The following is a 27165-nucleotide window of genomic DNA, read 5'->3' as shown; positions in this document are numbered from 1 at the left end:
TGAGAAACGAATATCTGCAGACACCGCCCCTCATTTTGTCCAATCATAGATGTAGGAAAACATCATCCCGCCCACAGAAGTGTCCCGTTAGGAACGTTTGTGATCCCTGCTGCAAAGAAAAAGACAGACACATGCATATTTGTCTGTAACGTTACTTTATTTTTTTTCATTGATGTTTATTTCATGTTACTAATACTGCCTGTTTTTACTCTGCCAATTAACCAAGAGAGAGAGAGTTATTTTTTGATATAATTGTTTATGTTTCAAGAACTGATCAGTGGTTTCAAGATAAATTTCTGTATTTACATATTTTGCTAATTAATAAAATATTTTATATTTTGTTACTTAGTAGCTTATTGTGACTTTTACTGTTTTGTTGTCATTGTGTTGTTGTATATTTCTTGTTTCGTGTATAATGTTTTGGCAAATGGAAAGATTCAGAGAGAGAGAGAGGGAGATAGGGTATTGTAGGGAGACAACAATACATCTGTGGTTATTATTGTTAAACTGTCGGTACTGTAGTAAATCCATGGTTGCAACTTTTCGTGGGTTTGCCAAACCGCCATAACACACCAGAAGAAGAAGAAATCCATGGTTAGTATTCGGAACAGTGCGCGCGTGTGTCGGATCGGATGACGTCATCGCCGTGTCTTCAGGTTATGGCGGAGTTGTGCTCCTCAGACTTTCTTTGGTGAGTGTTTATTGCTCTTTTAAAGTCATTATGAGTTGTGTGTAAGGCGCGTGTGTGACTGATTTGGATTATGGTATTATGAATGTAATATGTCATGTGTTTTGGTTTCGTGTCGTTAGTTTAATGTTATTTACAATGGCAAATTACAATGGTGGCATAATACTCCGCACAGAAGCGTTTGCTTCAACACTATGTGTGATTGTAAACATACAGTTAATAAAAAATAACAAATATATAATTAATTTAATATGTCGCGATTACTAGATTCAATATCACGAAATTATGAATGTCTTCTTAGGCTGTGTCAAAACTGTGTACTACCCAGATTTTGACTCCACAGATAATATATAATATAACATTTGTTTTGTTAACTTGTCATTTAATGCCGTTAATGTGTGTTTTTGACAGATCTTGTTTTGGTATTACTTTAAATTTAAAAAAACTACTCTTACGGAAATTGCACGTGGTTATACTTTTTAACGGGGTTTTTTTTGTAGTAAAATATTTTAACCACAAATTTGCCATTGTTTTAGTAAGCATAGTTTAACTTTGGTATTTGTAGTGAAACGATGGTAATACATATGGCCAAAAGACCGTTTACAAACCATGGTTCATTTTCCTGTTGATAGGCTTATAGAGAATGATTTCTAAGTAATCTCTCATAGCTAATAAGTACAATGGTATATTGTTGGATAATCATTCATATAGCTCTAACATTATTGGGATTGATATATTTAGCAGTTATTGCATTAATACAGGCTTTCTGACGAGCACATCACTTGTGTTTGACAGCTGCTGTTTCTGTGGCATGGTTTGTAATGGAGCAGCTTCATGGAACCTGGAGTAACATCAGCAATGAGCTTGGAATGAAAAACTCTGTGTTTGAGCGATCATGTATGTGTCTCCCACAATGATCCAAGGATCGGCATGTCCACAGCACTCCTCGGTCATCTCAAAAACCAGCCAGACCATACGAGTCTTCCTTCCCAACCATCAGTGCACAGTGGTGAGGAAGCATCTTCCAAACCTAATGGAAAATTAATTATTGTGTTAAAAACGAATACACATGTTTGTTAATTGAAATGATGTCGTTGCTGCTTTTGAAGGTGAATGTGCATCCTGGCATGACGCTACACAGCTGTCTGATTAAAGCGCTGAAGGTCCGAGGGCTGCAGCCCGAGTGCTGTGCTGTCTTCAGTCTGCATCCAGGCCAAAGGAGGTCAGTTCGTTTGACAAAACCTTCTGTGCCAACAGAACGACTTGATGAGATTCACGAGGGTAATGTTTTGTTATTGCAGCAAGAAGTCTCGTATGGATTGGAACACAGACTCTACCTCACTCATTGGGGAGGAACTGCTAGTGGAGGTTTTAGACCACGTTCCTTTAACTACACACAACTTTGTGAGTGCTACAGAACATTAGTCCATACACACACACAAACACGTGTTTCCATAGACATTAGGATTTTTATACTGTATTCTATCCCCAACCCTTACACCAACTTTTCTGCTTTTTTTCATTTTCAAATAAACATAATTTAGTTAGATTTGTAAGCTGTTTTCCTCATGGGGACCAAAAAATGTCCCCACAACCTCAAAAATTACTGTATTACTATAAATGTCCCCACACTGTTGGGTCTACCAGGACACACAGACACATTTTCTTCAGCGTAGATAACTTTTCTTTGCTTTAAAATTCTAAACTTTTTCTTTCCTTGACAGGTCAGGAAAACATTTCTGAAGTTGGCTTTCTGTGACATATGCCAGAAATTCCTGTTAAATGGTTTTCGTTGTCAAACATGTGGCTATAAGTTCCATGAGCACTGTAGCACTAGAGTGCCCACAATGTGTGTAGACTGGAGCTACATCCGACAGCTTCTGTACGTGTCTAACCTCTGCTATGTTATTTATTAAAGGGGTCATATGAGATGGCTAAAAAAAATATTATCGTTTGTTTTAGATGTAATGCAATGCGTATACATGATTTAAGTGCATGTTAACCTGCACTAACCATTAAGTGCTCTGAAACCTGCAGATTTTTTACAAAGCTCATCGCTCTCAAAAAGTGAGGTGTGCTATGATTGGCCAGTTAACAAGTATGTAGTGATTGGTCGAATACTGCAAGCGTGTGACAGAAATGTAACGCCTCTTACCATATTTAGAACATCATGTTCCAAAGTAATTGTACTGACAGGTACGCCCACCTTACTTGCTTATACATTTGGGCGGTCTTAGTCAAATCATACCACGAACTGACGTGGATTTGTGGGGGTGTGGTTACACAAGGCATTTCAGGCAGGTCTGGGTGAGCATTCGCTTTTAGATAGAATGCATCTTTTGTCCGACACTTTCATTTTTGCAATTTTACGTGTCTAATACATGCATGGGCAACTTATAACACAACAAAGACACATAAAAACACGTATTCACGCCATATGTCCAGTGTTGTGCAAGTTACTTCCCATCCATGCAGTCTAATAAGGAGGTTGATTGGCAAAAAGTATTTTAGTTTGAAAATACAAAAATACTAATGTAGCGAGGAAGGCGGGACGAGAGCCGTGGGGCAGGAAGGCGGGGCTGGTGGCGTGAGTGATAATGAGTATCAGCTGTACGCGCACCGGTCCCGCTTGCCTTACGGGGGAGCTCGGGAGCATAAGAGGACGAGCGACGGGACTGCCAAGGAGAGAGGACCAGGCCCGGAAATGTTAAGCTTTGTTTATGTTTGTGTGGCCGGCAGTCATCCGTGAGGGGCTGCCGGCCTTTTTACTGCTGTTTATTGTTTATTTATTTTGATTAAAGTGTTTGAATGTTCGCCGGTTCCCGCCTCCTTCCTTCCGTTTTATTGAGCTTTGCTACAACTAAGATTAGGGTTAGGGTTATATTTATTGCTATATTTACTTATCTGAATGGTTTCCTAGGTATTGTATATATTTTTTGTTCTGTTGACCTCAAAAGATGTTTTGGGAGATTTAGGAAAGCAAACAATTCTGGGTCACCTTTGACTACCATTACAATTTTGTCTGCTATGGTAGTCAATGATGCCAAAGAATTTTCAGTTGCTAACATTCTACCAAATATCTTACTGTTCAACCGAACAAATACATTTATACAGGTTTGAAACAACTAGAGGGCGAGTAATTCATAACAGAATTTTCATTTTTGGGTGGAGTGTCCCTTTAAAAAAGCTCCCATTGTGTGCTTGAGGCCACGCACGGAAATGGGCGAGAAACGTGTTTTCTCTTTGTAAGACATGCAAAAACTTGCTTAAGAAATAAGGATGGTTAAGTTTATTGCATATGTATAATGTGTACAAGCACGTCAATGTTTTAGTTGTTTTAGACTGCGTATAGCGCTGCTCAAACGTGATAATTGGCATCCGAAAGAATCAACTGTTGTACACTCACGCGTGATTTCTTTCATTGTGCAACGTGACATGCACCATAGTACGAAACATTGGTAAAAACATAATTCGGATGCATTGTCTAATACCACCCTTTATATTTTCCTCTTTGCTTGAGCTGAGCTCCCGCGTCCCTCCCTGTACTGTAGCCTGCCTGTCAGGCGCTCGTTCCCAACACTTTTGAGTTGTCAGGTATTCATCTGAGTATGAATACACATTAAGAATCTCATCAATTAACATTTATCCTTAGAATATAAATAATTATGGTGGCCGCAGTAGATTAGGAAAGTATTCCAAAAACCTGCAACCCGTGGCTCCATAATTTTTCCCGCAACTGCATTTTCAAAATAGCCCAATTGTGCAGGTAAACCGCAACACTGGCGCTAGGGCTTACAGCGAACCGGGCGGGGCCAATAGCCTCTGACCTTACAATACAAACTACAAAGTTCCACCAGCCAGAGGGAGATGAATGACACCACACACGTCTATTCACGAACAGGAAACAGAACTTACTTGCGGGATTTTTGATTTGTTAATGTCCCGTGGGCGAAAAGTTTGTTGTAATGCAAGCGTTACTGAATATGTACCGAGTAAAATATTACTGAAAATTGATTAGTAATGTACACTATTGCGTTACAGCAAAATGTAATACGTTACTGTAATACATTACTTTTGTAACGCATTACTCCCAACTGCATATGACCCCTTTAAATACACAAATTATTACATTTCGGATGAATATAATTTTTTTGACATATCTGAGACATTACAAAAAAGTGTCCTAATGTGTAAAAGAATGCATTTTACAAAGACACACAAGTGTTTTCTAACAGTCGGTGGATAAGCTGAAATGACATTATGTTGTGTTTTTCTTTTTAAAGTATTATTCAGAGGCTGTTTTCTAATGCAGGAATTTAATTTTTATTTGCTTATTACGTAGCTTAAAGTCCCAGTGAAATACAAAAATGACAATTCCTAATTTTTCATGAAATATTACAGTGTTTATTGTCAATATCTTACCAATGTGGGTCATTCTCTTTTTAAAATTCATGTGCCCTCGTAAATGCACTTCTGCCCTGTAGTGACTAGGGTTGCACGGTGTACCGGTGCAATAGTTATTTAGTTATTTTGAATGCTAAAGCTTCAAAATACCCGCGATGCCTCTCTATTTTTGAAAAGGTAGTATTGTAGTACCGTAGTTAATGTTGCATATGTGCATTAATATTTATTTGAACGTTTACGTCTGCAAAATTGATGCCACCTACTGGCCGTTTTAGTTCTGCATTTAAAGTAAGCCTACATTTACGCATTTGGCAGACTTACATTGCATTATCCTATACATTTATACATAGGTATGTGCAATGGGACCCTGGGATCGAACCCACAACCTTGCATTGTTAACGCAATGCTCTTACCACTGAGCTACAGGAAAGCCTATTATATGTCCAACATTTGAATTAGTTCGTACCTGAAAAATGATCTAGTGTACTTTAGTATTTACTACAGTAAACTACTAAAACTCATAGATACTAGTGTTTTTGAGTTTTATCATAGTAAATATTTAAGTATACTACATTATTTACAAGTGATTAATTGTAAATGTATTTGCTACAATTTATCCAATTACTACAGTTAATACAACAACATATTCTAGTGCAAAGTATAATACAGTTTACTATAGTAAATACAAAATGTTTAATCTAAATCTGTGTTTTTTGTATAGATTTGAATTATATGGCAGAGCATCGTGATACTACTTGGTATCGAGATACTTCAGCTGGTATAGTATCGTAGGACATGTTTATGGTACCGTGACAACCCTAGTAGTGACTTGCTGCGTCCCAATTCGCGTACTTATACTATGCCCTTAAAGTATGCACTGTTTTTTTGTTATCGAAAAGTATAAACATTTTAGTGCATAGCAAAACTGTATGCACGCACTGGGACATACTAACGTGAAATGGAAGTGGCCGTTGTTGCCTAGACAACACTGTGCTTCATTAAGTGAAAGCCAAGTATTCACTTAATGCAAAATACTCAACTCAACTTTATTTATATAGCGCTTTTTACAATTTTCATTGTTACAAAGCAGCTGTACATAAGAAATATTGACTATAAGCAAAACAAATAAAGTTGTACCTGCATAAACAAGAAAAAGTTGAAAACACAGAACACAGAAGACAGACATACCCACATACAAAACACTCCACACACACAATATGCACACGTACTAACACACATAGACACACACACACATGGACGCGCACGCACACACACACGTGCACAGACAAGTACGCGCACACACACAGACACGCACACACACACGCGCTCAGTGAGACCACATATTTAAGATAAAGGAGAGCGAAGCACAGGTCAAATATAACAGACTATAAATTCCTATATGCAATATTAATTAAGTGAAACTTAATTTCTAAAGCAGCCCCCCCGGCCAGGCAAATAGTACAAAAAACAGTATGCAAACGGTGGCGAGGAACCCAAAACTCTAATCGAGAAAAAAAACCTCAGGAGAACCCAGGCCCAACCAGGGGATTCCAGTTCCCCTCTGGCAAAAGCTGCTGCCTCTGCACAAGCTCCAAAGAGCTTGCACAACAAGGGTAAATAAAATAAATAAACTTACTAATTAGGTAAATTATAGTTTAAGATTATCATTAATAATATTATAGCATTTGAAATTTTGTGGTGAAGGTGTGTCAGGTGACCGTGTCCTTTATCCAGTTCTATCATCTCAGCTCTTGTCAGGTCGCCGCTTCCCATTCTCCGCTCTACCATCAGGTCAGGCCATGAACTGCATCCTGCTCGCTGTGGTAACCTTGGAACAATGAGACAAGACTGGCTGAGAGTAGAGAACTGTTCTGCACTCTTTGATGCAACAAGTACATCAGTTGTGTTTTTGGTTCCGGTTGATCTAACGCAGCCTAAACCCTCAGAGGATTTATATTATGGAAGTGTAGTGTATGCAAGATTAAAAAGATGCGTCTTTAGTCTAGATTTAAACTGACAGAGTGTGTCTGCCTCCCGGACAGTGCAGGGAAGACTATTCCAAAGTTTAGGCGCTAGATAGGAAAAGGATCCTACCACCTGCACTTGATTTTGAAATTCTAGGTATTACCAACTGACAGGATGCCTGAGAGCGTAATGCACGTGAAGGACTGTAATACAAGAGGAGTTCACTCATGTACTGAGGAGCTAAACCATGTAGGGCTTTATAGGTAATGAGCAAGATTTTAAAGTTAACGCGATGATTTATATGTAACCAGTGCAAGGTTGACAGAACCGGGCTAATATGTTCATACTTTTTTGTACGTGTAAGAACTCGAGCTGCCGCGTTTTGGACTAGTTGGAGTTTTTGTAATAAGCCTGCAGGGCAACCACCTAACAGTGCATTACAGTAATCTAGTCTTGATGTCATGAATGCATGAATTAACTTCTCTGCATCTGACATTGACAGCATATGACGTAGTTTAGATATATTCGTAAGATGGAAAAACGCAATTTTACAGGTGTTGGCGATGTGGCTTTCAAATGACAGACTGCTATCGAATAGAACGCCAAGATTCTTTGCTGACGACGAGGGTTTTATGGAACATCCGTCAATAGTTAAGCAGTATTCTTGGTTGTTACTTATAGCAGTTTTCGGTCCAATAAGTAACACTTCTGTTTTGTCCGAGTTCAGTAATAAAAAGTTGTTACTCATCCAGTTTTTTATATCGACTATGAATTCCATTATTCGATGGAACTGTTGTGTTTTATGAGGCTTCGAGGAAATATAAAGTTGAGTATCATAAGCTTAACAGTGAAAGCTAACTCTGTGTCGCTTTATTATATCTCCTAGAGGTAGCATGTATAATGCGAAGAGCAGAGGTCCTAAGACTGAGCCCTGTGGTACACCGTACTGGACTTGCGATTTGCGTGACACCTCATTGTCTATTGCTACAAATTGAAAACGGTCTGATAAATAAGATTTAAACCATTTCAAAGCTATTCCTTTAATTCCGACGTAATTTTTGAGTCTATGTAGGAGTGTGCTGTGGTCAATGGTATCGAATGCAGCACTAAGGTCTAGCAGCACCAATAACGAGATACAGCCTCGGTCAGACGCCATTAGCAGATCATTTGTAACTCTGATCAAAGCAGTCTCTGTACTGTGACATGCTCTAAATCCAGACTTGAATTCTTCATTGATGTCATTCCTTTGGAGGAAGGAGCATAATTGAGTTGAAACTACTTTTTCCAGAACTTTAGATATGAAAGGTAGATTCGATATAGGCCTGTAGTTCCTTAGTTCTCTAGGGTCGAGTTGGTTTTTTTTTGACAAGGGGCCTTATAACAGCCACCTTATATGCTTTATTCACATGTCCTAATGTCAGAGATGAGTTAATAATACCAAGAATAGGATCTATAATTTCTGGGAGCATCTCTTTCAGTAGATTCAGTAAAATATGCTAAATAAACCACCAGGGGACTGCATTTATTAGATATTATTTAATAGAATAATCTTGCTTGTTCTATAAACACCATGCACTGTGCTGTGTTTGACCTTTTTTGTGTTTTTCAGTTTTTCTTATTTTCTCCTGTAAAGCTGCTCATTGTGAAAAGCGCTATATAAATAAAACTGGATTGAATTGAACTGTGAAAAAAAGTGAAAAACACCAGCAACGTCCACTATTTTTTCTCACTCGAAATTCACTTGGAAATGCATCAGAATATGGAAGTAAAAACGATTGCAACTTCCTGTTCACGGGAACTTAAAGCAAGGGTCCACAATTAAATGCTTTAAAGAAGTAGTTCACCCAAATATGAATATTTCTCATACTGTACTTTACTCCCCCAAATGCCATGCATGAGGTATATATGACTTCCTTTTTTGGTTAGTAAATATAGAATCTCATTGGTTCTCGTGTGATTGAACACACAAATGAAAACTAAGAAACGTGAGAACCGATGAGATTTAACATTTATTAACCCACTGAGGTCATTTGAATAGCTAATGAGGGATGTATGTGGTTTTTGGAAATTTGCCATGTTGAACCCTGTATTAGAATATGACATGGAAATTACATAACATGTAAATTATAATTGAAGTATGAGAGAAATGTTTGGGTGAACTATTTATTTAATTTGATCTGTTATATTAAATAAAACGGGTGAGCAGGATGCATAACATTTAATGTTTCTGAAAGATTGTTTCCGACTCCTGGTAAAAGTGGGACTCCACTCAGGTCAGGGAGAATGAGGGAATCCCTGAGCAGATTTCCCAGCAGGTAACCAATGCTTTTCTCTTGAAAGACTATCTGTTTGAAGGTGATAATAGTCATTTCTAACTTCTAACTTCATCTCATTGATGATGCTTGTTGCATACTTGTTGCTTGATGCATCTGCAAATTGTCAGATATGAGTTGTGTGTGTGTGTGCGTGCGTGCGTGCGTGCGTGCATGCGTGTGTGTGTGTGTGTGTGTTGTTTGCATTAGCTCACTGCACAGACATTCAACCTCTCCTGTCTTCAGTTATCCTCTCACCGGAGCAGCTCTGTCAAAGAGACTGCGGTCCACCTCCACGCCCAACGTACACATCATCAGCACCACAATCACCATTGATGGCATCCAGATTGAGGTTATAACAAACTTCATGCTCTTAATGAGTGGATTGTTAGTTTTCCACCTTTTTACTTTAAAGAGTACATTCCTCGAGATCATAAAAAATACATTTCATGAAGTGTTTAATTTTGCCGTGTTTGAATGTAAGCAATCTGCCACAAATTGTAAATCCGAAGGTGAACGAATAACAAAGTTATTAGCTTATAAAAAAGGTAATCGACTCTGAATCACGCGAACAAGTCATGACCTGTCCGAATCTTTAACCACAATGTATCTACGTCACTAGAAATAATCCCCGCCTAGGACTGACTGCGAAAACTTAACTCTCTCCTCCCCAAACACTGTACTAGCTCGTTCGTGACGTGTGCAAGAGAAGCTGTGTTCTATGTAGTGAAACTAAGTCAGTCTTATTTTCACTACCAAAGGAAGAACATCTGAGGAAAAAATGGTTACTATTTATTTTTCAAACGACACCAAAAGAGTATAAACCGAACATTTTACTTTGCGCGCGTCATTTTACCGAAGATTGCTTCATCAATCTTGGCGCCTTTACTGCAGGATACATTAAACGTCTTTCCTTAAAAGATGTTGCAATACCAACTTTATTTGGACCTGTAAGCTCCACCGAATCACAACCTGTAAGTGTGACTCTTTATTTTTGTCTTTACTTAAAATTAAATTTGTGTGACGTTATCTCATGTCTGTGTTTAGCTAACGTTACCGTTATTTTTGGGGTTGTTACTGTTTGTTTACCTAACGTTAGCTATAAACTCGTTGCGCTAATGTAAGTGTCTTTATTTCAAGAACTGCGTGGTATAGTTATAATAACATCTGAAGATACGAACACCGTACACTGTATGCCGTGATAACTAACTGTTACAAGAGAAGTGTCTAAAACAGTCCTTTTTCTTACTGGCATCTGTATAAGGATTAAAGAATGATTCGTCAGACTCGGGCTCGAACTGGTAAGGTAAAATCGACGCCATCTCTCTCTATACACTGTTAATATCCAACCACCTGCAAACCGTAATACAGTAGTAATGATAGGCGGTCCATTTGCGACACATGCTGAACGCGTTTGACCAATCACAGCAGACCATTTGACCAATCACAGCAGACTAGACCATCTGACCAATCACAGCAGACTACACTATCTGACCAATCAGATCAGACTACGCTGGCGGAAAGGCGGTGATTACACAGATGAATCGCGGAACGAATCATTTGAGAGTCAGTCAAGAAGTAAGGTAATAAAAACTGCTTATTATTACGAAATAATAGTATTTTTACATCATGTATGTACATAAACTTGTTGTCGGACACTCCATAAACCAAAATAAGCCCTTAAAAATATTGAGGAATGTACTCTTTAACATTTTTTTGTCCTTCAGCCCTTTACATGGTCACAAAAGTTCAGGTCAGTCTCAGCCAAAAACCTGTCCATGATGGAAATAAAAAGCTAACGTCAGTGTTTTTTTCAGTGAAAGACTGACAGTTGTCTTACACGAGGCTTGGGTTTGTTATCTTTTTAATTATTACTTTTTATCTAACATAATGGAATGTTTGGAAGCGAGAAAAGATTATTGTCCACTATGATCAAACATTTCATGTGCCTTGCTTATACTTACTGATGTTTGTTTTGTAGCAAAAACGAAAATAATGATGTCATTACGGAACTGTTTGCTAAAGGGAGTACAAAATAATAATAATAGGATGGAAGTGATACTAAGGACATGTAAAAAATTAATAAATTGATGACATATTTAAACAGGAACACATTTGCACTGAAAAAGCTTAAAAACTAATGATCAAAAATCTAAAAACGGACAATGAAAAAAAACGCATCAGTCAGGTTTTGATGTCAAAACAGACATGCTGAGTTGTATATTCACAACGTTGTACACAAACTCATAACATTATATATTTGTTGTGTGTACAGGAATTAGTGTTTGAAAAGGAGATGCTCAAACAGTCAAAGCAATGTCTAGGCTTATTAGCTTTGGCTTGAAATGTGCTCAAAGCAAATGTTTATAGTGTTCATTAGGCTTATGAATATAAAGATGAATGAGGTGTATGTTATTTATTTTACTGCAGGATGCAATACGTGGTCATGGCTCAGGTAAGATTAAAACACATTGAAAACGACATGAATGCAGTGATATATACAATTTTTTGGCATAGAACACTGCATTGTGGGATAAAAAGAAATCATGTTGTCATTTTGCAGCTTACAGTTCTCCAAATCAGAGCCCAACAGGTTGGGGACAGAACAAAATACCCGCACCGGCTCAGATACCGCACCATCCATCAACACGCATGACATAGTCAAAATTGTAAGTTCTGTGTGCATTAAGTTTTTTGAAAACGTTCATACATATTATTTATATACTATCTGCTGGTTTAAATAATAAATCAATCACAGTGAAAAATTACTGTATTAAACTAATGACATTAGAGTACATCCTGCTGACCTCAAACAACCTGCCAGATAACTGTCAGTCAGGTTTCACAAGGGACCCTTCAACAGACATTATTTTGTTATCCATCACTGAAGCTCTGCAGCTTGTTTACAAATCTGTTAGCACTAGGCATCACAGGGACCCCACTTCATGCTAATTTGAATCTTACCCTAAAGGTAGATTTTCAGGGTCTTTTGGTGGGGAGGGGTGTCCAGATCATATAATTTGACCACAGGGTACCTCAAGAATCTGTGCTAGGTCCACTCCTTTTCTCCATATAGACTACATTGGTTGGACCCATAATTCCAACACATTTTCCTACATTGCTGTGACACTTACTGTTTTTCTTTTGTTTTAGCCAGATGATCCCACATTAGTTTAACAGACATTCGCATACCTGGCAGACTTCTCAGTCTGAATTAAAGAGCACATTTACATTTAGTCATTTAGCAGACACTTTTATCCAAAGCGACTTACAGATGAGGGAAACAATGGAAGCAATTGGAACAACATAAGGACAACAAAAAGCATAAATGCAATAATCAACTGGTCTCATATAGCCTACCACAGTACAGAGCTAAGTTTTTTTTTTTTGAAAGAGTAGAAAAGAGATAGAAGTCAGAACTGATCGGTCAGGTGTTGACAGAAGAGATGTGTTTTCAGACGATTCTTAAAGATGGCTACAGAATCTGCTGATCTTGTAGCAGCGGGCAGATCATTCCATAAATGTGGAACCGATCCAGAGAAAGTCTGTGAGAAAGATTTTTTACCTTTTTGGGATGGCACCACAAGACGTCGTTCGTTTGCATAGCGTAGGGATCTGGCGGGTACATAAGTCTGCATTAGCGAGTGAAGATAAGGGGGTGCCAAATCAGTGGTGGTCTTGTAGGCCAGGAGCATGTCTTGAATTTGATTCGAGCGACTATAGGGAGCCAATGTAACTTAATGAGGAGAGGAGTGACGTGCGCTCTCTTCGGTTCATTGAAGACCACTCTTGCCGCTGTATTCTTGATCATCAGAGGTTTGGTTGCGCAAGCTGGAAGTCCAGCCAGAGCAATACCTTCCACTCAATCTATAGCAGACAGAATTTCTGATCTTTTATGCCATGCCATGTGCAGTGCACTCAACGTACAACAGCATTGGCTGATGCTTAATAGCACACCATACTCTTTGAGATATATTAGCAACCCCCATTTTCAGTGTTTTCCATTACATTTAGCTGTAAACAATCCTAATGATCTGTAGACCACACTCTGAATGTCAGTCATTGTTTACTAGCGGCCACGGGATAAGCGAGACTCAAGTTATTACTGGGAGATCAAAGCTAAAGAGGTCATGCTTCTGAGTAGAATTGGCTCACGCTCCTTTGGAACCATTTACAAAGGAAAATGGCATGGTGAGAAGTTTTCCTTCAGTGGTTTCTACGATCGCTATATTCTTTGCACACGTGTTTTGAGCAGTTTGTGGACATTTTATAGGTGATGTAGCTGTGAAGGTATTAAAAGTCACCAAGCCAACACCTGAGCAGATTCAGGCCTTCCGCAATGAGGTGGCAGTTCTTAGGTAAGCTGTTAATATATTTTGTAATGTCTTATGCACATAAAGTTGTGCTCTGTATTTAGATCCTGAATCTTTGTATTCTTCTTGTATTCTCAACAGGAAAACCAGACATGTCAACATCCTGTTGTTTATGGGCTACATGACACAAGACAATCTTGCCATTGTGACGCAGTGGTGTGAAGGCAACAGTCTCTACAAACACCTCCATGTGCAGGACACCAACTTCCAGATGTTTCAGCTGATAGAGATCACCAGACAGACAGCTCAGGGCATGGAGTGAGTTTCAGCATCCTGCCAGTTCACATGCCCTCATGATTTTTTCTGCCCTAAATACAGTATGTACTGTATATCTATTACTTAAGCATTAAAAATAATTTACATAAAATAATTTGTTTTTCAGTTATCTACATGCAAAAAACATTATCCACCTTGACCTGAGATCAAACAGTATCCTTCTCTCAACGCATTTAAGAGCTTTCCAAAAGGTCCAGCTGCAAATTCTGTTAGGCTGCCAAATGAATTTGGAGTTTACTGGAAATTGTCATTGTTCCTCATGCTGATGGTCAGAAGTCTTGCTACACAAGATTACTTTGACCTTAACTCAGGCACAGACATCTTCTTAAACGAAGGCTTGACAGTCAAGATTGGAGATTTTGGATTAGCCACAGTGAAAGCCAGGTGTAGTGGTTCTCAGCAGGTGGAAAAGCCCTCGGGATCCATTCTATGGACGATCAGTGTCTTAACATCTGTAATTCTTTGTGCTTCATTCCATTTGACCTAAGCCTCAGTCACTGACCTCCACTTTTACCACCCAGGCACCTGAGGTGATCCGGATGCAGGACAACAATCGTTACAGTTTCCAGTCAGATGTGTATTCTTATGGCGTTGTGCTTTATGAGCTGATGACAGGGGAGCTGTCATACTCGCAGATAGCCAACCGAGTAACACATGAAATAACTGACAATTCTGTCTGTGAAAATTATTGACTGTCTATGAAAGAAAATATTCTTGATTCAACTCCTGGCCGTACTGTTGTAATTCATAGCGTATCTGAAATTAAATTAATTGAAAGAGTATGGATTACTGTAATGTTAGTTATCTTGCTTTTTGGAGCTTGACTATACAACATTGTTTATCCAGCGTAATGTGTGTACATACAGGAGCTCTCACCTTGGCTTTCTGCCATGTGTTGTGCTGGTCTAAATTTAGATGTGTAAACTAATTGGTGCTCTGGAGACCCCAGACCTGTGTGTGTGCCGACATGCATGACATCTCACGCATCTTAAATGAAAATAACCAAAGCATGTTTGGCCCCTACATCAAAGAAAAAATATGAAATTATATATTGCTTAAAGGCGGGATAACATGCTATGTCATGCATTCTGACTTCTTTACACTGTTGAACGTGCTGGCTTCTCATGCTCAACATGGTCAAATTGTCAAAAAACGAGTTGGACGTACTGTATGACGTAGTATTTCTGTGCTTGATACACTCCCTCAGCACTCCAACTTGTTTCGGAAAGGTTTTATAAGTCTGGATCCCTGTTTCGTAACAGGGATCCTATTCCTTTTATTGGGCAATTCTCCCAGAAAAGCACGCCCACACGCGCCAACCGACGAGCGATAGGAAGACCCGCTTATCAAGATTGGCTGCGCTGCGTCAAGATTGGCTGTGAGAGTGAGAGACATTGAGGTGTGTTTGTTTGTTCATGGCATTTCAGTGATGGATGTTATTTAAACTGTGGATATAATGCTGGATTTGGAGATCGTTTGAAACTGATAAATGGCGCGGTCCCAGTGCTAAAACATGCCGGACATGAACTGCACGCGGTAAGTCAAACTAAGTCATATGTCTGTGTTTTGTTGGCAATCGGCGCGTATGTGCATAAGGTAAAAAACACGAAGGGATTAATGCGATGATGTGTTGTGTGCTTGTGCTGTTGTTCCGTCCCCCCTGCTTTTTCCGAAAATAATCGTAAAGCTGTATCTCTCTTTTATAAATTTGATCAAACTAAATACTCTTCGTAGATACGACGTATACAATACTAATGTATAGGTACTAGGGCTGTACAATTAATCGAATTTTGATTTTGATTTTCATTTCAGCTTCCAGAAATCGAGAAAAAAACGATTATTAAGTAACATTCCGTTTCGCAAGTTATTTTGGCCTGTGTTGTGCTCTGAATGACGTGCATGCGCACTTTCGCCCCTCCCGAAGCCGAAACTCCCTCATACTGTCAGCGAACTTGTGTGTGGTTTCTGGTGGCATTTAAAAATCATCGCGAATTAAGATGGGGGAAAGAGATCAGCCACAAAAGCATTTGGTCAACAAAAAAGGTAAAAGCAGTTCCGTTGTTTGGGAACATTTTGGATTCGAAGAAGCGGACGTGGATCAAACGCAAATTATTTGCAAGATTTGCTTCACGGTGGTGTCTGCACCGCTTGGCAACACCACAAATCTGTTTAATCACCTAAAATTTAAACACAGACCGATCTATGACCAACTAATGGTAAAGAAACAGAAAGTGCAAAAAACGACCCCGATGACATCCTCCACAATACAGTCATCCATTAAAGACACACTTTTCAGTGCAACTCCTTATCCATCCAGCTCGGAAAAGCACAAAAAAATAACAGATGCCGTTTCATACTTTTTGGCCAAAGACATGTGCCCCTTTAGCACGGTTGAAAACGAAGGATTCAAGAAATTGATAAATACTTTAGACAAGCGATATGCTTTGCCATCTCGACACTATTTCACTAGAGTTGCTCTGCCTGCTTTATATGAAAAACGCCGTGCAGAAGTGGCTAGTGAAGTTTTGAAAGCAGAGCACTTTGCCGCCACAACAGACCTATGGTCTAGCTGCAAAATGGAGCCGTACATCAGCTTAACAATACACTACATCGACGAAGATTTCAATTTGAACACGAAATGTCTTCAAATGGCGTTTATTCCTGAAGACCATACCGGGCAAAATATAGCGCATGGACTGAGGGAAGCTATAGTTGCATGGGGTTTAAACGAGGAAAAGCTCATCTGCATCACTACAGACAATGCCTCAAACATGAAGCTGGCAGCTGAGATAAATGGATGGATGAGACTTCAGTGTTTTGGGCACAGACTCCACTTGGCCATAGGTCAGTAGGATTCCTTCTTACAGATTATGTGTAATGTGGTGATTTGATTTAATTTAATTAGGTGATTTTACAAAAGCAACAACAACATTAGGCCTAAGCAATTATTTCAGTTACTGTGTGATTGTCTCTCATAGCTAACCTTTACTACTACTACCGTCAGTGCTATTATTATTATTTAATAATAATTTTATTGTTGTTATTATTATTATTATTACCACTGAACTACTTTTTGATGTTTTCTTACACTGTCAGCAAATTTGCTTTGATTGTGTTGTGAAGATCATATTGATGATGCTAAATAATAATAATAGTATTTATTGTTATCTTAGAGAATGCAATGAAGGATTCCAGGATCGACTGTGCAATGGGGGTCTGGAAGAAGCTCATCAGCAGCTTTTCCTATAGTTGGAAAAAAAAGAGGGACCTTGCAGAGGCACAGAAGCTGCTGAATCTGCCTGCACACTCCCTTAAAACGGAATGTCCAACTAGATGGGGATCTAGGCAGGCCATGATCGACAGAGTCCTTGAGCAGCAGAAGGCTATTGCCCAGGTCCTTTCTAGCGACCGAAAATTCAGACATCTTACACTCTCTTGGCAGGACATTGATGTACTTGAGGCCATCAATAAGTGTCTTAGCCCTCTGGTTGAATTCACTGACGCACTTTCTGGAGAGAAATATATAAGTGTGTCTTTTCTGAAACCAACCCTCCACCTCTTCAACAATTCAGTATTGGAAGTGCAGGAGGATGACACAGAGCTTGCTAAAAGCATCAAACAGAAGATAGTAGACTACCTCAATGACAAATACAGTGACCCAGCAACACAAGAGCTTCTTGACATGGCCTCTGCCCTGGACCCAAGGTTCAAACTAAAATATGTCAGTGAAGACAACTGAGGGTCTATTGAAGACAAACTGACAGCGGAGATGAAGAGTTTGATAAATGTCATGGTAATAATAATAATAACAAAAATAATAATAATAATAATTAATAATATGTTGTGTTTGACATTTTGTTGTACTTTTAATACCACAACCTTCAGATTTAACATATAATTCTTATTTCCTTTATATGTTTCCTCCAAGAAGAATGCCCCTCTTGAGACAGCAGCAATGGCTCCTGATGTTACAGAGGATGCTGCTGCTCCAAAGAAAAAGAAGAAGGGACTGGGCAGCTTCTTCAAGGTCACCACAGACAAAACTGCAGGACCTCTTCTCCAACAGGATCATGCCATTGCTCTTGAGCTACAGTCATATCTGCAGACAGAGACACTGGATGCTGAGGAAGACCCACTGAAGTGGTGGAGAGAATCTCAGAGGTTCTTCCCACGGCTTTCCAACCTGGCGAAATATCTGTGTATTCCAGCCACAAGTTGTTCTTCAGAGAGGGTCTTTAGCACTGGTGGAAATATTGTATCCTGCTCGCGTTCATCTCTGAAACCAGATCATGTAGACAGGCTGGTTTTTCTGGCTAAAAACCTTTAAGTGTTGTTCATATTTGTTAGTCTGACTCATGTTAAACTTGTTTTATGTTCGTTCTAAGCCACTATGGTGGGCCAGCCTTAAATTGGATTGAGTTAACTGACTAGAATTTGATTGTTGATTATGTAAAAAGTTTTGAAAACCAGATTAGGATTTTTTCAGTTTGTTATGGCACATATGCGAGCAAACGTATTTATACTTATTTCTAATTTGTTTTTTATCTGTTACTATATAAAAGTGTTATTTGTGTTTTTTTGTGCTCTTTACACAATTAATATATTATGCAAGGAGAATTCATTGTTTTGTTCAATAAATGCAACATATTTCCAAAATCAATGAGTAATCGTATAAAACAATCGGGATTTCAATTATGACCAAAATAATCGTGATTATGATTTTCCCCATAATCGAGCAGCCTTAATAGGTACTCAAGATTCATATGAGATTGGCAGAAACTGCGTGTGTTATCCCATCTTTAATGAAAATGAGCTCTAGCTTCAGGACCATTAATGACCATTTTTTGCATTGTCACATATTCACAATTAAAAAATTGTTTAAAAAAAGTACAAAAAGTTTAAAGTCTGATTTGGCAGATTTTCAACCCACTTATTGTTAGGGTCGGTAGTAAATGTAAATGAACAATCTTCAGTTTTTTTATTTTTGAAGTTAGATTTGCTGTTGCGTTTTTCTGTCCATATTTGCATTTATTTGCAGCCTTTAGCATCTATCTAAGTTTCACACTAAAATCTAAACGTCAAACCAAACGTTTAGTCAATAAATTGAAGCTCGTTTTTTTAAATCATGATCAAACGCATAAATCAATAAAATGACTGACATGTATGCTTACAGACATTGCAAATGGGGCTAGATATCAGCACATATGTCTAATCACAGATGTGATGGATGTGTTTCTTGTGCTTGTGTTCAGATCATTTTTATGGTCGGCCGGGGTTTCTTGTCTCCAGACCTCAGTAAGCTTTACAAGAGCTGTCCAAAAACCATGAAGAGACTCATGGCCGACTGCGTCAAGCAGTGCAAGGACGAGAGGCCTCTCTTCCCCCAGGTACATGAATAGATGATGCATTTGGATATGCATAACACAGAAACAGTGATGTTATAGTGTAAGCCAAACATGTTTGAATCACAATGTCTTAAGCTTTGGACACACCAAGCTGACAGTCGTCTGTCGGCAATGTCGGGTGGTTTTTGAGCATCAGTCGGCTTTTTTGAGCGTCGGTTTGTCTGCGTCTTCTGCACCGTTGAGTACTGCCACCTGCTTTTTGGGGCGAGTTACGTTCTCTCACACAGACAAACACAAGCGTACACGCTAGTTAGACTGTAATCTTTCCAATGTGTTCAAGAGAAACTTTTTTCACCTGACGCAGGCGAGGCGTGGCAATGCCACAGTCGGCTTTTCTCAGCGCTATTTCTTGGTGTGTTCCTAGCTCTAGCCAGTCTTTGTGGAAGTCAAAGTCAACTTAAAACGAAAAGGAAAACAATTTACTTAGCGCTAAAAGAAAACTAGAAGCAATGGGTTCAATAAAGGCATTACTGGAAATATGCAAATGAAAACTAAAAGAGTTTATGTATGATTTAGATTTAACATTTTAATGTACAACCAAATGTACATGTGTCTTTGTTTAATATGCTGATGGGAATATTCAAATACCTCTAGTAAAAGTCTCTCAGTCCCAGTTTTTACTGACACATTTGGATATGCTCATTGTGTCTCCACTGCATCAGATTCTGGCCTCCATTGAGTTCCTGCAGTTCCTACATCTGAGCCGTAACTGCACCGAGCATCTCACCGCGAGGACATCACGTCCTGCATGCTCACCTGTCATGATTCTTGGGTGAGGTGAGACACAGTGACAAGGAGAGTGGACCCAAATGCAGACAGCATGGCAGTGAAGGGGTAAACCGAAACGTTTATTTAACAAGAACAAAACAAAGTCCCAGGAGGGGGATAACAGAAAACAAACTGGATAATATACAAGAACATGGGCGAAAATTGACTAAACACTAGACTCACAAAAACTTTGACAAGGATAAAACTAAACTAACACTTACTACAACAAATGATAACAGGAACAAGAGACACGGGAGAAAACGAGGAACATCAGCAAACTCAGTAGCACAGGAACAAGGAACGTGGGACACGAGAACAACCACATACAATGCACGAGACCAGGACAAAGAAACAAGAGGGTATTTAAAGGAAAGACAAACAAGGGATAACGAGCAAGGGCAGGTGAGGAACATAAGACACAAGTGGGAGACAATACAGGAAACGAGAGGGGCGGGGCCACAGACAAGACACTAGAAAACACATGGGAAGTAAAAAAAAAAAAACATCTCATGGGTTCTCACATAAAACAAGGGATCCTGCCGTGATTCTGCTACAAGATCAAAAAAGACATGACCAGATGGGCAGAATCACGACACTCACCTTTATGAACCCATCTACATGAAGATGGAGAAGCCAAATACTTGTGCTGTGTACTGCTGCGGGGCAGTTTAAACAGGTTCAACAAAACCACAGAAGAAGCATAAAAATGAAGGGAAGTGTTGAAATATCAACATCTGCTGTCCTTACTGAACTCGGATAGAAGTCGAGCTGTTCTTCACGTACAGAGCCAGTGACAGACAAATGCACTTTTACAACGAGTTTCTAAGAATCATGGTAGCAGTATTGACTCATTTTAATGTGTTAAAGATGTTGCTTCAGTCCGTATTGAGCTGCCATTGAACGCTATTTGTTATTTAGCATTAAAAAAGGTAAAAAAAAAATTGTCAGCTTTTTGGAAAGTTTTATTGCAGATTCAAAACTGTCAAGGAGTTATTTTAATAAAATAAAATTAAGCAAATGTAGTGTGCTGTGTCTTGTTTATGGACTGTTGGGTCGTATTTTTACATGCAGTGACTGATACACAAAACACATAATATGCAGCGCAACATGGGTTGTCTCTGACCCGTAGGTGCTATGTAATAACACGGGCACAGACTGTGCTCCTTTGACATGAATCACAAAAATACATTGTAGTATTATTTAAATCCTAAGGTCATTACCATATTTGTATTATCTATAAAATGGTTTCACATCACACATTACGTTTATGGCATCAAATCTTCCTATAACCAATGTATTAATAAATGTGTTTAATATGAATATAAATAAAATAATATATTATATTTGGCCTTTATACGATAGCAAAGCTTCAGAAAACATGTGATCAGCTTTGTAAATTTAGTACAGATATCTATAATTTACTTTGTAGAAACTAAAACAAGTTGCAATGCTTACAACGTCATGTAGTAATGCAATATGCAATTAATATTCACATTTACTCATCTATATTCACTTCATATAGATGCAAATTGTGATAAATGGCACTGAACTACATTTGTCTTTCTATTACAATCCTCATATAAAACACAAATGGTTGCCCACAATATATTCACCTCATTCAAGTTCCCTTTTAGACAAAGACAGTACACTATTATGTTATTCACAATGTACAGCTATATCTTTTTTTTTTGGTTCAGCATCATGTTTAGGGGTGTGAAAATGTAAAGTTGATACATGTAGAGTTCATAGACTTCAAATCTCAAAGCATCGGTCTGTGGGAATGACAGCTGAGGCTGTTGTAGCCCAGTACTTATATTATTCAAAGGTATACTTGCATTGAGCATTTGGGGGCTTTGACTATAGTGGCAGATGTGTTTTAAGCCCTATCTAAAGAATCAGAGGACAGCATCATGTTGATGGTCCAGATAGCCTGCTGTAGCTGGACTCTTGTTGAGCCTCTTGGCTTCTGGGAGACAAGGAATTATTTTAGTTTTTTTTTTGTGTTAGTGTACAATATTTACCATCGCCCGAAACCCCAGGGGAAAAACCTTCCCACCCTCAGGTTGTGAAGACCTCAGCCCTCTGATGACCCCTAAGCAAACAGAGAAGCAGGAGGAACAGTCCTGCCTCATTCTTCACTGTTCACTGCTGCTGTCCCCAAGGCAGTCTAGTGCACTGTAGCTCCTCTTGTGGGGAGAAATGGCCACTTTAACTTTCACGTGGTACTGGTAGTAGAGTAGAAGAGGTTTTGCCTCTTCCCAACCTGAAGCTCTGCAGTTCTGGTTCGGTGATCCAAGGCTCAGTGGTCCCAGTCTAGGGGATAAGTAGATTAGTGCAGTGGTTCTCAATAGGGGGGCCGTTGCCCACCAAGGGGCCCCAGCTGACTTCCAAGGGGGCCTCGGGATGATTTAAAATTAGACAAAATGAGCATTGAATACATTTTAAAACAACTAAAAAAACAAGATATTTCTTATTATTTGTACATTTTATATTGAACAAACAGTTTTCCAGTTAATATCAAGCTCTGAAATATTTTATTGGGTAGAAAATTTTAATTGCCTTGGAGTTGAAAGGGTTGAGAATCCCTGGATTAGTGGATAGGAGTACATTAAGATTCTGCAGATAAAGCACCAAGACATGAAAGTTTGATGCTTTGAGGAGTTTTGAAACTATCCATGGAGGTGTTATCAGCAATGAAGTGCCATCTTGGGAGATTTCTTCCTAAAAAACAACCACAACCGTGAGTTATTTTCTTAGCCGTGAATGTTGCCTGTAATGTCTTTGGAAACCATGGGTATAGTCCCAGGCTTTTATTGTAATGTGCTTTTAACACAGAAGTTGGGCAGGGTGAAAAAGCTTCTGCTGTGATCTGGGGACACAACTTGTATTTAGTTCAGAATTGCCACAGCAATTTGTTCAATATTGACATTTAAAACTTTCCCCAGAGCCAATGTATGTCAGGCTATAGTCCTGAGAGCTCAATACATGTACAGCATACAAATCAAATTTGTTTTATGACTTATTGACTTACAGTATATATTACTCCCTTAGACGCCTTTTAAGCAGTCACACTTGCTGTGACATGCTGACATGTGTCATGCACTTTGTCTTTAGCTATGTAGTTTATGGTTGTATATCATTACTATTGAATATTAAATCACGCATAGATGTATTGTTTATAGACAGTAATACTGGTCTGAGACACAAACATACAAACAAAAGCTCAGGTTTTTATTTTATTGCTTATTGTTTATTTAGGTTGCAGTTTGGTAATAACAGGGCTGACCGGAAACAAAGAAAAATCAGGTTGCCCCACGTTTGCTAAAAATGGCTGATGAACTGCAATATAGCTTTTATCCACAGGGTTATAACAAATACCGTATTTTATCACACATTCACGATACTAAAAGTGCAGGAACAATATTCAGAGTATTTCAGCAGAAACGCACAGAAAACACAATTCACATCTGATTTTTCAACACACAGTGACACACTTTTGCTCATGCAAATCAAGCGTCCATTTGTAATATAATCTCCATACTTACATATGTGTATTATCTGTATGTGGTTCAAAGTTAAGTCACTTAACTGAAATGTTTATGATCTTAAAAACCGTTTCCAACCTTCTGAAGGGTATATGCTTAAATGTAATAAAACTCACAGTTTTTTTTCACAGACAAAAATATAACTAAATAATACAAAAAATATATTTATTACAAAACTACATTTGTATTTTAAAACATGTCCAAATAATGAGGACAAAGAAGCCAATGAGTGCCCATAATCGGTAGGAACTGCTTGATAAAATGACAAGAATGAATTCTCTTTAGCACTGAAGGTGCTATATATAAGATCATTTTAATTAGTTAATTGATTTTTTGGTAACATCGTAATTCAAAGTTACTTTTGTGTTTTATATAGTTTTGATGAGTTCTAAAATGTGGAAAAATATGAAAGAATAAGTAAGTCACCCTAAACAGTTTTGAACGGTAGCCTTATATTTATATATATCTATACTGTACACACAATAGCAAACTCTTTGAACACCATTTACACTTATAAATTGCAACAGACATAACAGACAAGAAAATAATGTACAGTAGATGGAAAGAAAGTGGCACAGAACACTAGGCAGTTTGCTTGTATCACCACATACAACCCTGAAGAAACAACAGCTCCATCACAAGGTCACAACAATGAAAAGCTCAACAGCACAGACTGAAACAGATATCAGGCCCGAACTAAGACCATTCACAGAGATTATTCTCTCCCTTCCACCTGTCAGTGGTTTGTTTACTTTGAGCCTTCTTGATTTCATTAGTTTGCCTGGACTAGTTTTGGTCCCACCGCAACACCATTACAGTCTAAAATGTACTGCAGGCAACCCTGGGGGGGAGCTTTCTGTGGTGGGCCATTCTTTACATCAACCAGGGCGTCCTTTTCGACAGCATTCTGAAAGACCCAAACACAGCCGGTCGCACATGAAGTGTCTGAGGTGATTATAGTTTATTTTGTGTTATAATGTGTTACCTGTCTCGATTGAATGGCAGTAGGTCTCTTGGGGTTCTGTGCCGTAACGTGGTTCATTTTGGCAAGGACCAGGTCCGCAATAAGCTGCTGGTCTTCTGCTTGATGATCACCCACCAACGGCATAGACGAACCCATTACCTAATAAAAATGCTATTTTAGTAATATTATAAAAATAAATTGTTAAAAAAGTTAAAGTAAATGTTTTCTTTTATCATGATACATCATTTTGTCAAGTCTGAATAAACCACATACCTCAGTAATATAATCTTTTCCATCTTTGCCATGAATGGCTTTGACAGCGCAAATTTCAAGGCCCCCAAAAATCTCACAACAGGTATCTACCCAAAGCTTATACCTACAAAAACCATAACAAACTTTTAATACTGGGCATAAATGTTTTTACAGCGTATTTATACATTTTGAGGGAGTAAATAGTTTACCTAGGTGTCATTGCCACTTGCTCCACCATGGCAGTGCCAGTGTTGGACTTCCAGTTGCCCGAGATGGATGTGCTCCTATAAAATGAGAATTCATCTGTTGAGAGCAGAATTTAGCCAAACATGTCTGTACGGTAAATTCTACAGACTAGCAGGGATTCCTCACATGAAGGCCTTGTAACCATTTCCAATCTTCTGAATCCTGATGTCATATTTGGGATCAATGAAAGGTTCACATGTGCTGTAGGTCTGAGTGATGGCAACCACACTAGCTATGTCCTGAAACTTTGAGTGGTTCTCCACTTTCACCTTAACAACGCAGACAGTTATATCACATATTAAACATAAACATCTGCATCTCTTATTTTACAGCCACTGCATCAGTTTAAACGTTTACCTTCCCCACGCCAGAGTGAGCGTGCCCGATTTTCACCACAACTGGAAATGCTGGCATGGTCACCTGGTTTGATTCGAAGAGTTTAGTCATTTCTAATATCAGCTTCATTAAATGCCATGGGTTTGGGTGTGTTTAATCTCTTACCATTTCTTTATAGTTAGGATAGAACGTCTGTTCAATCAACGGGAATTTCTCATGTCCCAGTTTCTTGAACGTGCTGATCAGCCGAGCAAACTGCAAAGAACAGATGAATTTGGAGGGGTTAGTTAGATCAGACATCTTACTTAGGTCAAGTGATGTCATCTTGTCACACCTACCGCCCAGGGTTTGTCACACAGGTTGTAGACGGACTCCAAAGAGTTAATGCTGTGAATGCCAGCGTACTGCAGGCCTATGATTAGATTACGGAAGTCTTCGTTGTCTGTCATGCTGAAAGCGTGTTGTCGGATCAGGACAAAGTCAGGCATAAATGACCTGTAAGGACATATGACACATACATATGTGACACAAGTGCTTCCCTAAGACGGTGGTGTGCATATTAGCATATCAATATTCAAATCCAATAATTAATAATAACGGATACAAGCCAACTAACAAAATTTTCATCTGTTGTCATTTGAAAAACTGTGACCATCGAAAGTATACACTTTCCAATATTTATACTACACGATTCATACTACAAAACATCCCCTTATATACTGTATAGAGCTGGAAATAGAAAAGACTCTGGGATGGTTCAGGGAAAGATCTTCAAGGGAGGACAGAGTTACATGTAGAGGATTTCATTTTTGTATGAGCTTTGTATGTGGCGCTGGGGAAGGAGGAGGGTTTCTGAAGCGTGCTGCACTGCTATGACAATCACTAGCCAGATTTAAACGTTGAGCAGCAAGCTCATTGGCTGCTGATACAGAAGGAACCAATCAGCTCCGCCGTGTGGTAAAGTTATTACGTTAGATTGGTTTAGACTATAGGACTGCACCATCTAGAGTTTCATGCCAGAACTTTCTCTGTCATTGGATTTGTCTGCATCTATGGTTTTGAATATATAAAAAATGTCCTCAACTACTTCCAGTGATGCCATTTCCATCACTGGTTATGACCAAAGCTATAAGCAATGTACTTAATGGCACTTTCAATAGTTAATTAACTTTACTGTGAAGCTGCTATGAAACAATCTGTACTGTATAAGCTCTATATACATAAATGGTAGTCTACTTGACATATTTATGTGACATTTCTTTCTTTACACATTTTTAAGTAAGTCAACATGAAACAAAGGTGTGATGGTGTTGTGTGTTGTTCTGTATTGTGACATACAGTATGTCAGCGGAAAACTAGAAAAATAAAGTTTTATTAATATTTTAAATTAGCTTTTATTTTAAAATTCATGGTTTTTATGTTAATTTTAGTTCAAGTTTTAGCAATTTTGGTGTATGCTTTTGTCATTTTGTTGAAGTTTTTTATGTTGCTAGAGAAGTTCTAAGAACATTCTTTTCAGGTTTTATTTGTTTGCAACCGGAAAATAACGTTCCCAGAACGTTGCAGGCTGGTTTTTAAAATGATTAAAAATAACGTTCCCTGATGGTTATTTTTTGGTAATTTTTGCAACC

The 27165-nt window shown here is 38.6% G+C and overlaps 1 protein-coding gene and 1 pseudogene across 1 annotated transcript in view; one reads left to right on the top strand and one right to left on the bottom strand.

Moving 5' to 3' along the window:
• Positions 1–1509: 1509 nt before the first annotated feature.
• LOC130551022 (RAF proto-oncogene serine/threonine-protein kinase-like) lies at positions 1510–20204 on the top strand (annotated as a pseudogene).
• A 2067-nt stretch (positions 20205–22271) lies between these two features.
• LOC130551021 (synapsin-like) overlaps positions 22272–27165 on the bottom strand; it is a 50555-nt gene continuing 45661 nt past the window's right edge. The window contains exons 5-13 of the mRNA XM_057328558.1: positions 25873–26029; positions 25700–25789; positions 25556–25618; positions 25325–25467; positions 25162–25236; positions 24974–25076; positions 24722–24859; positions 22751–22912; positions 22272–22504 (exon numbers count right to left, since the gene is read on the bottom strand). Of these exons, the coding sequence (XP_057184541.1) occupies positions 22400–22504; positions 22751–22912; positions 24722–24859; positions 24974–25076; positions 25162–25236; positions 25325–25467; positions 25556–25618; positions 25700–25789; positions 25873–26029 (1036 nt within the window). The 3' untranslated portion in view covers positions 22272–22399. The remainder of the gene's footprint in view (positions 22505–22750; positions 22913–24721; positions 24860–24973; positions 25077–25161; positions 25237–25324; positions 25468–25555; positions 25619–25699; positions 25790–25872; positions 26030–27165) is intronic.

Source organism: Triplophysa rosa, unplaced genomic scaffold, assembly GCF_024868665.1.
Source record: "Triplophysa rosa unplaced genomic scaffold, Trosa_1v2 scaffold54_ERROPOS3010582, whole genome shotgun sequence".
Classification (NCBI taxonomy): Eukaryota; Metazoa; Chordata; class Actinopteri; order Cypriniformes; family Nemacheilidae; genus Triplophysa; species Triplophysa rosa.
Note: the sequence above shows the minus strand (reverse complement) of the source record. Positions and strands in the feature narration are given on the sequence as shown.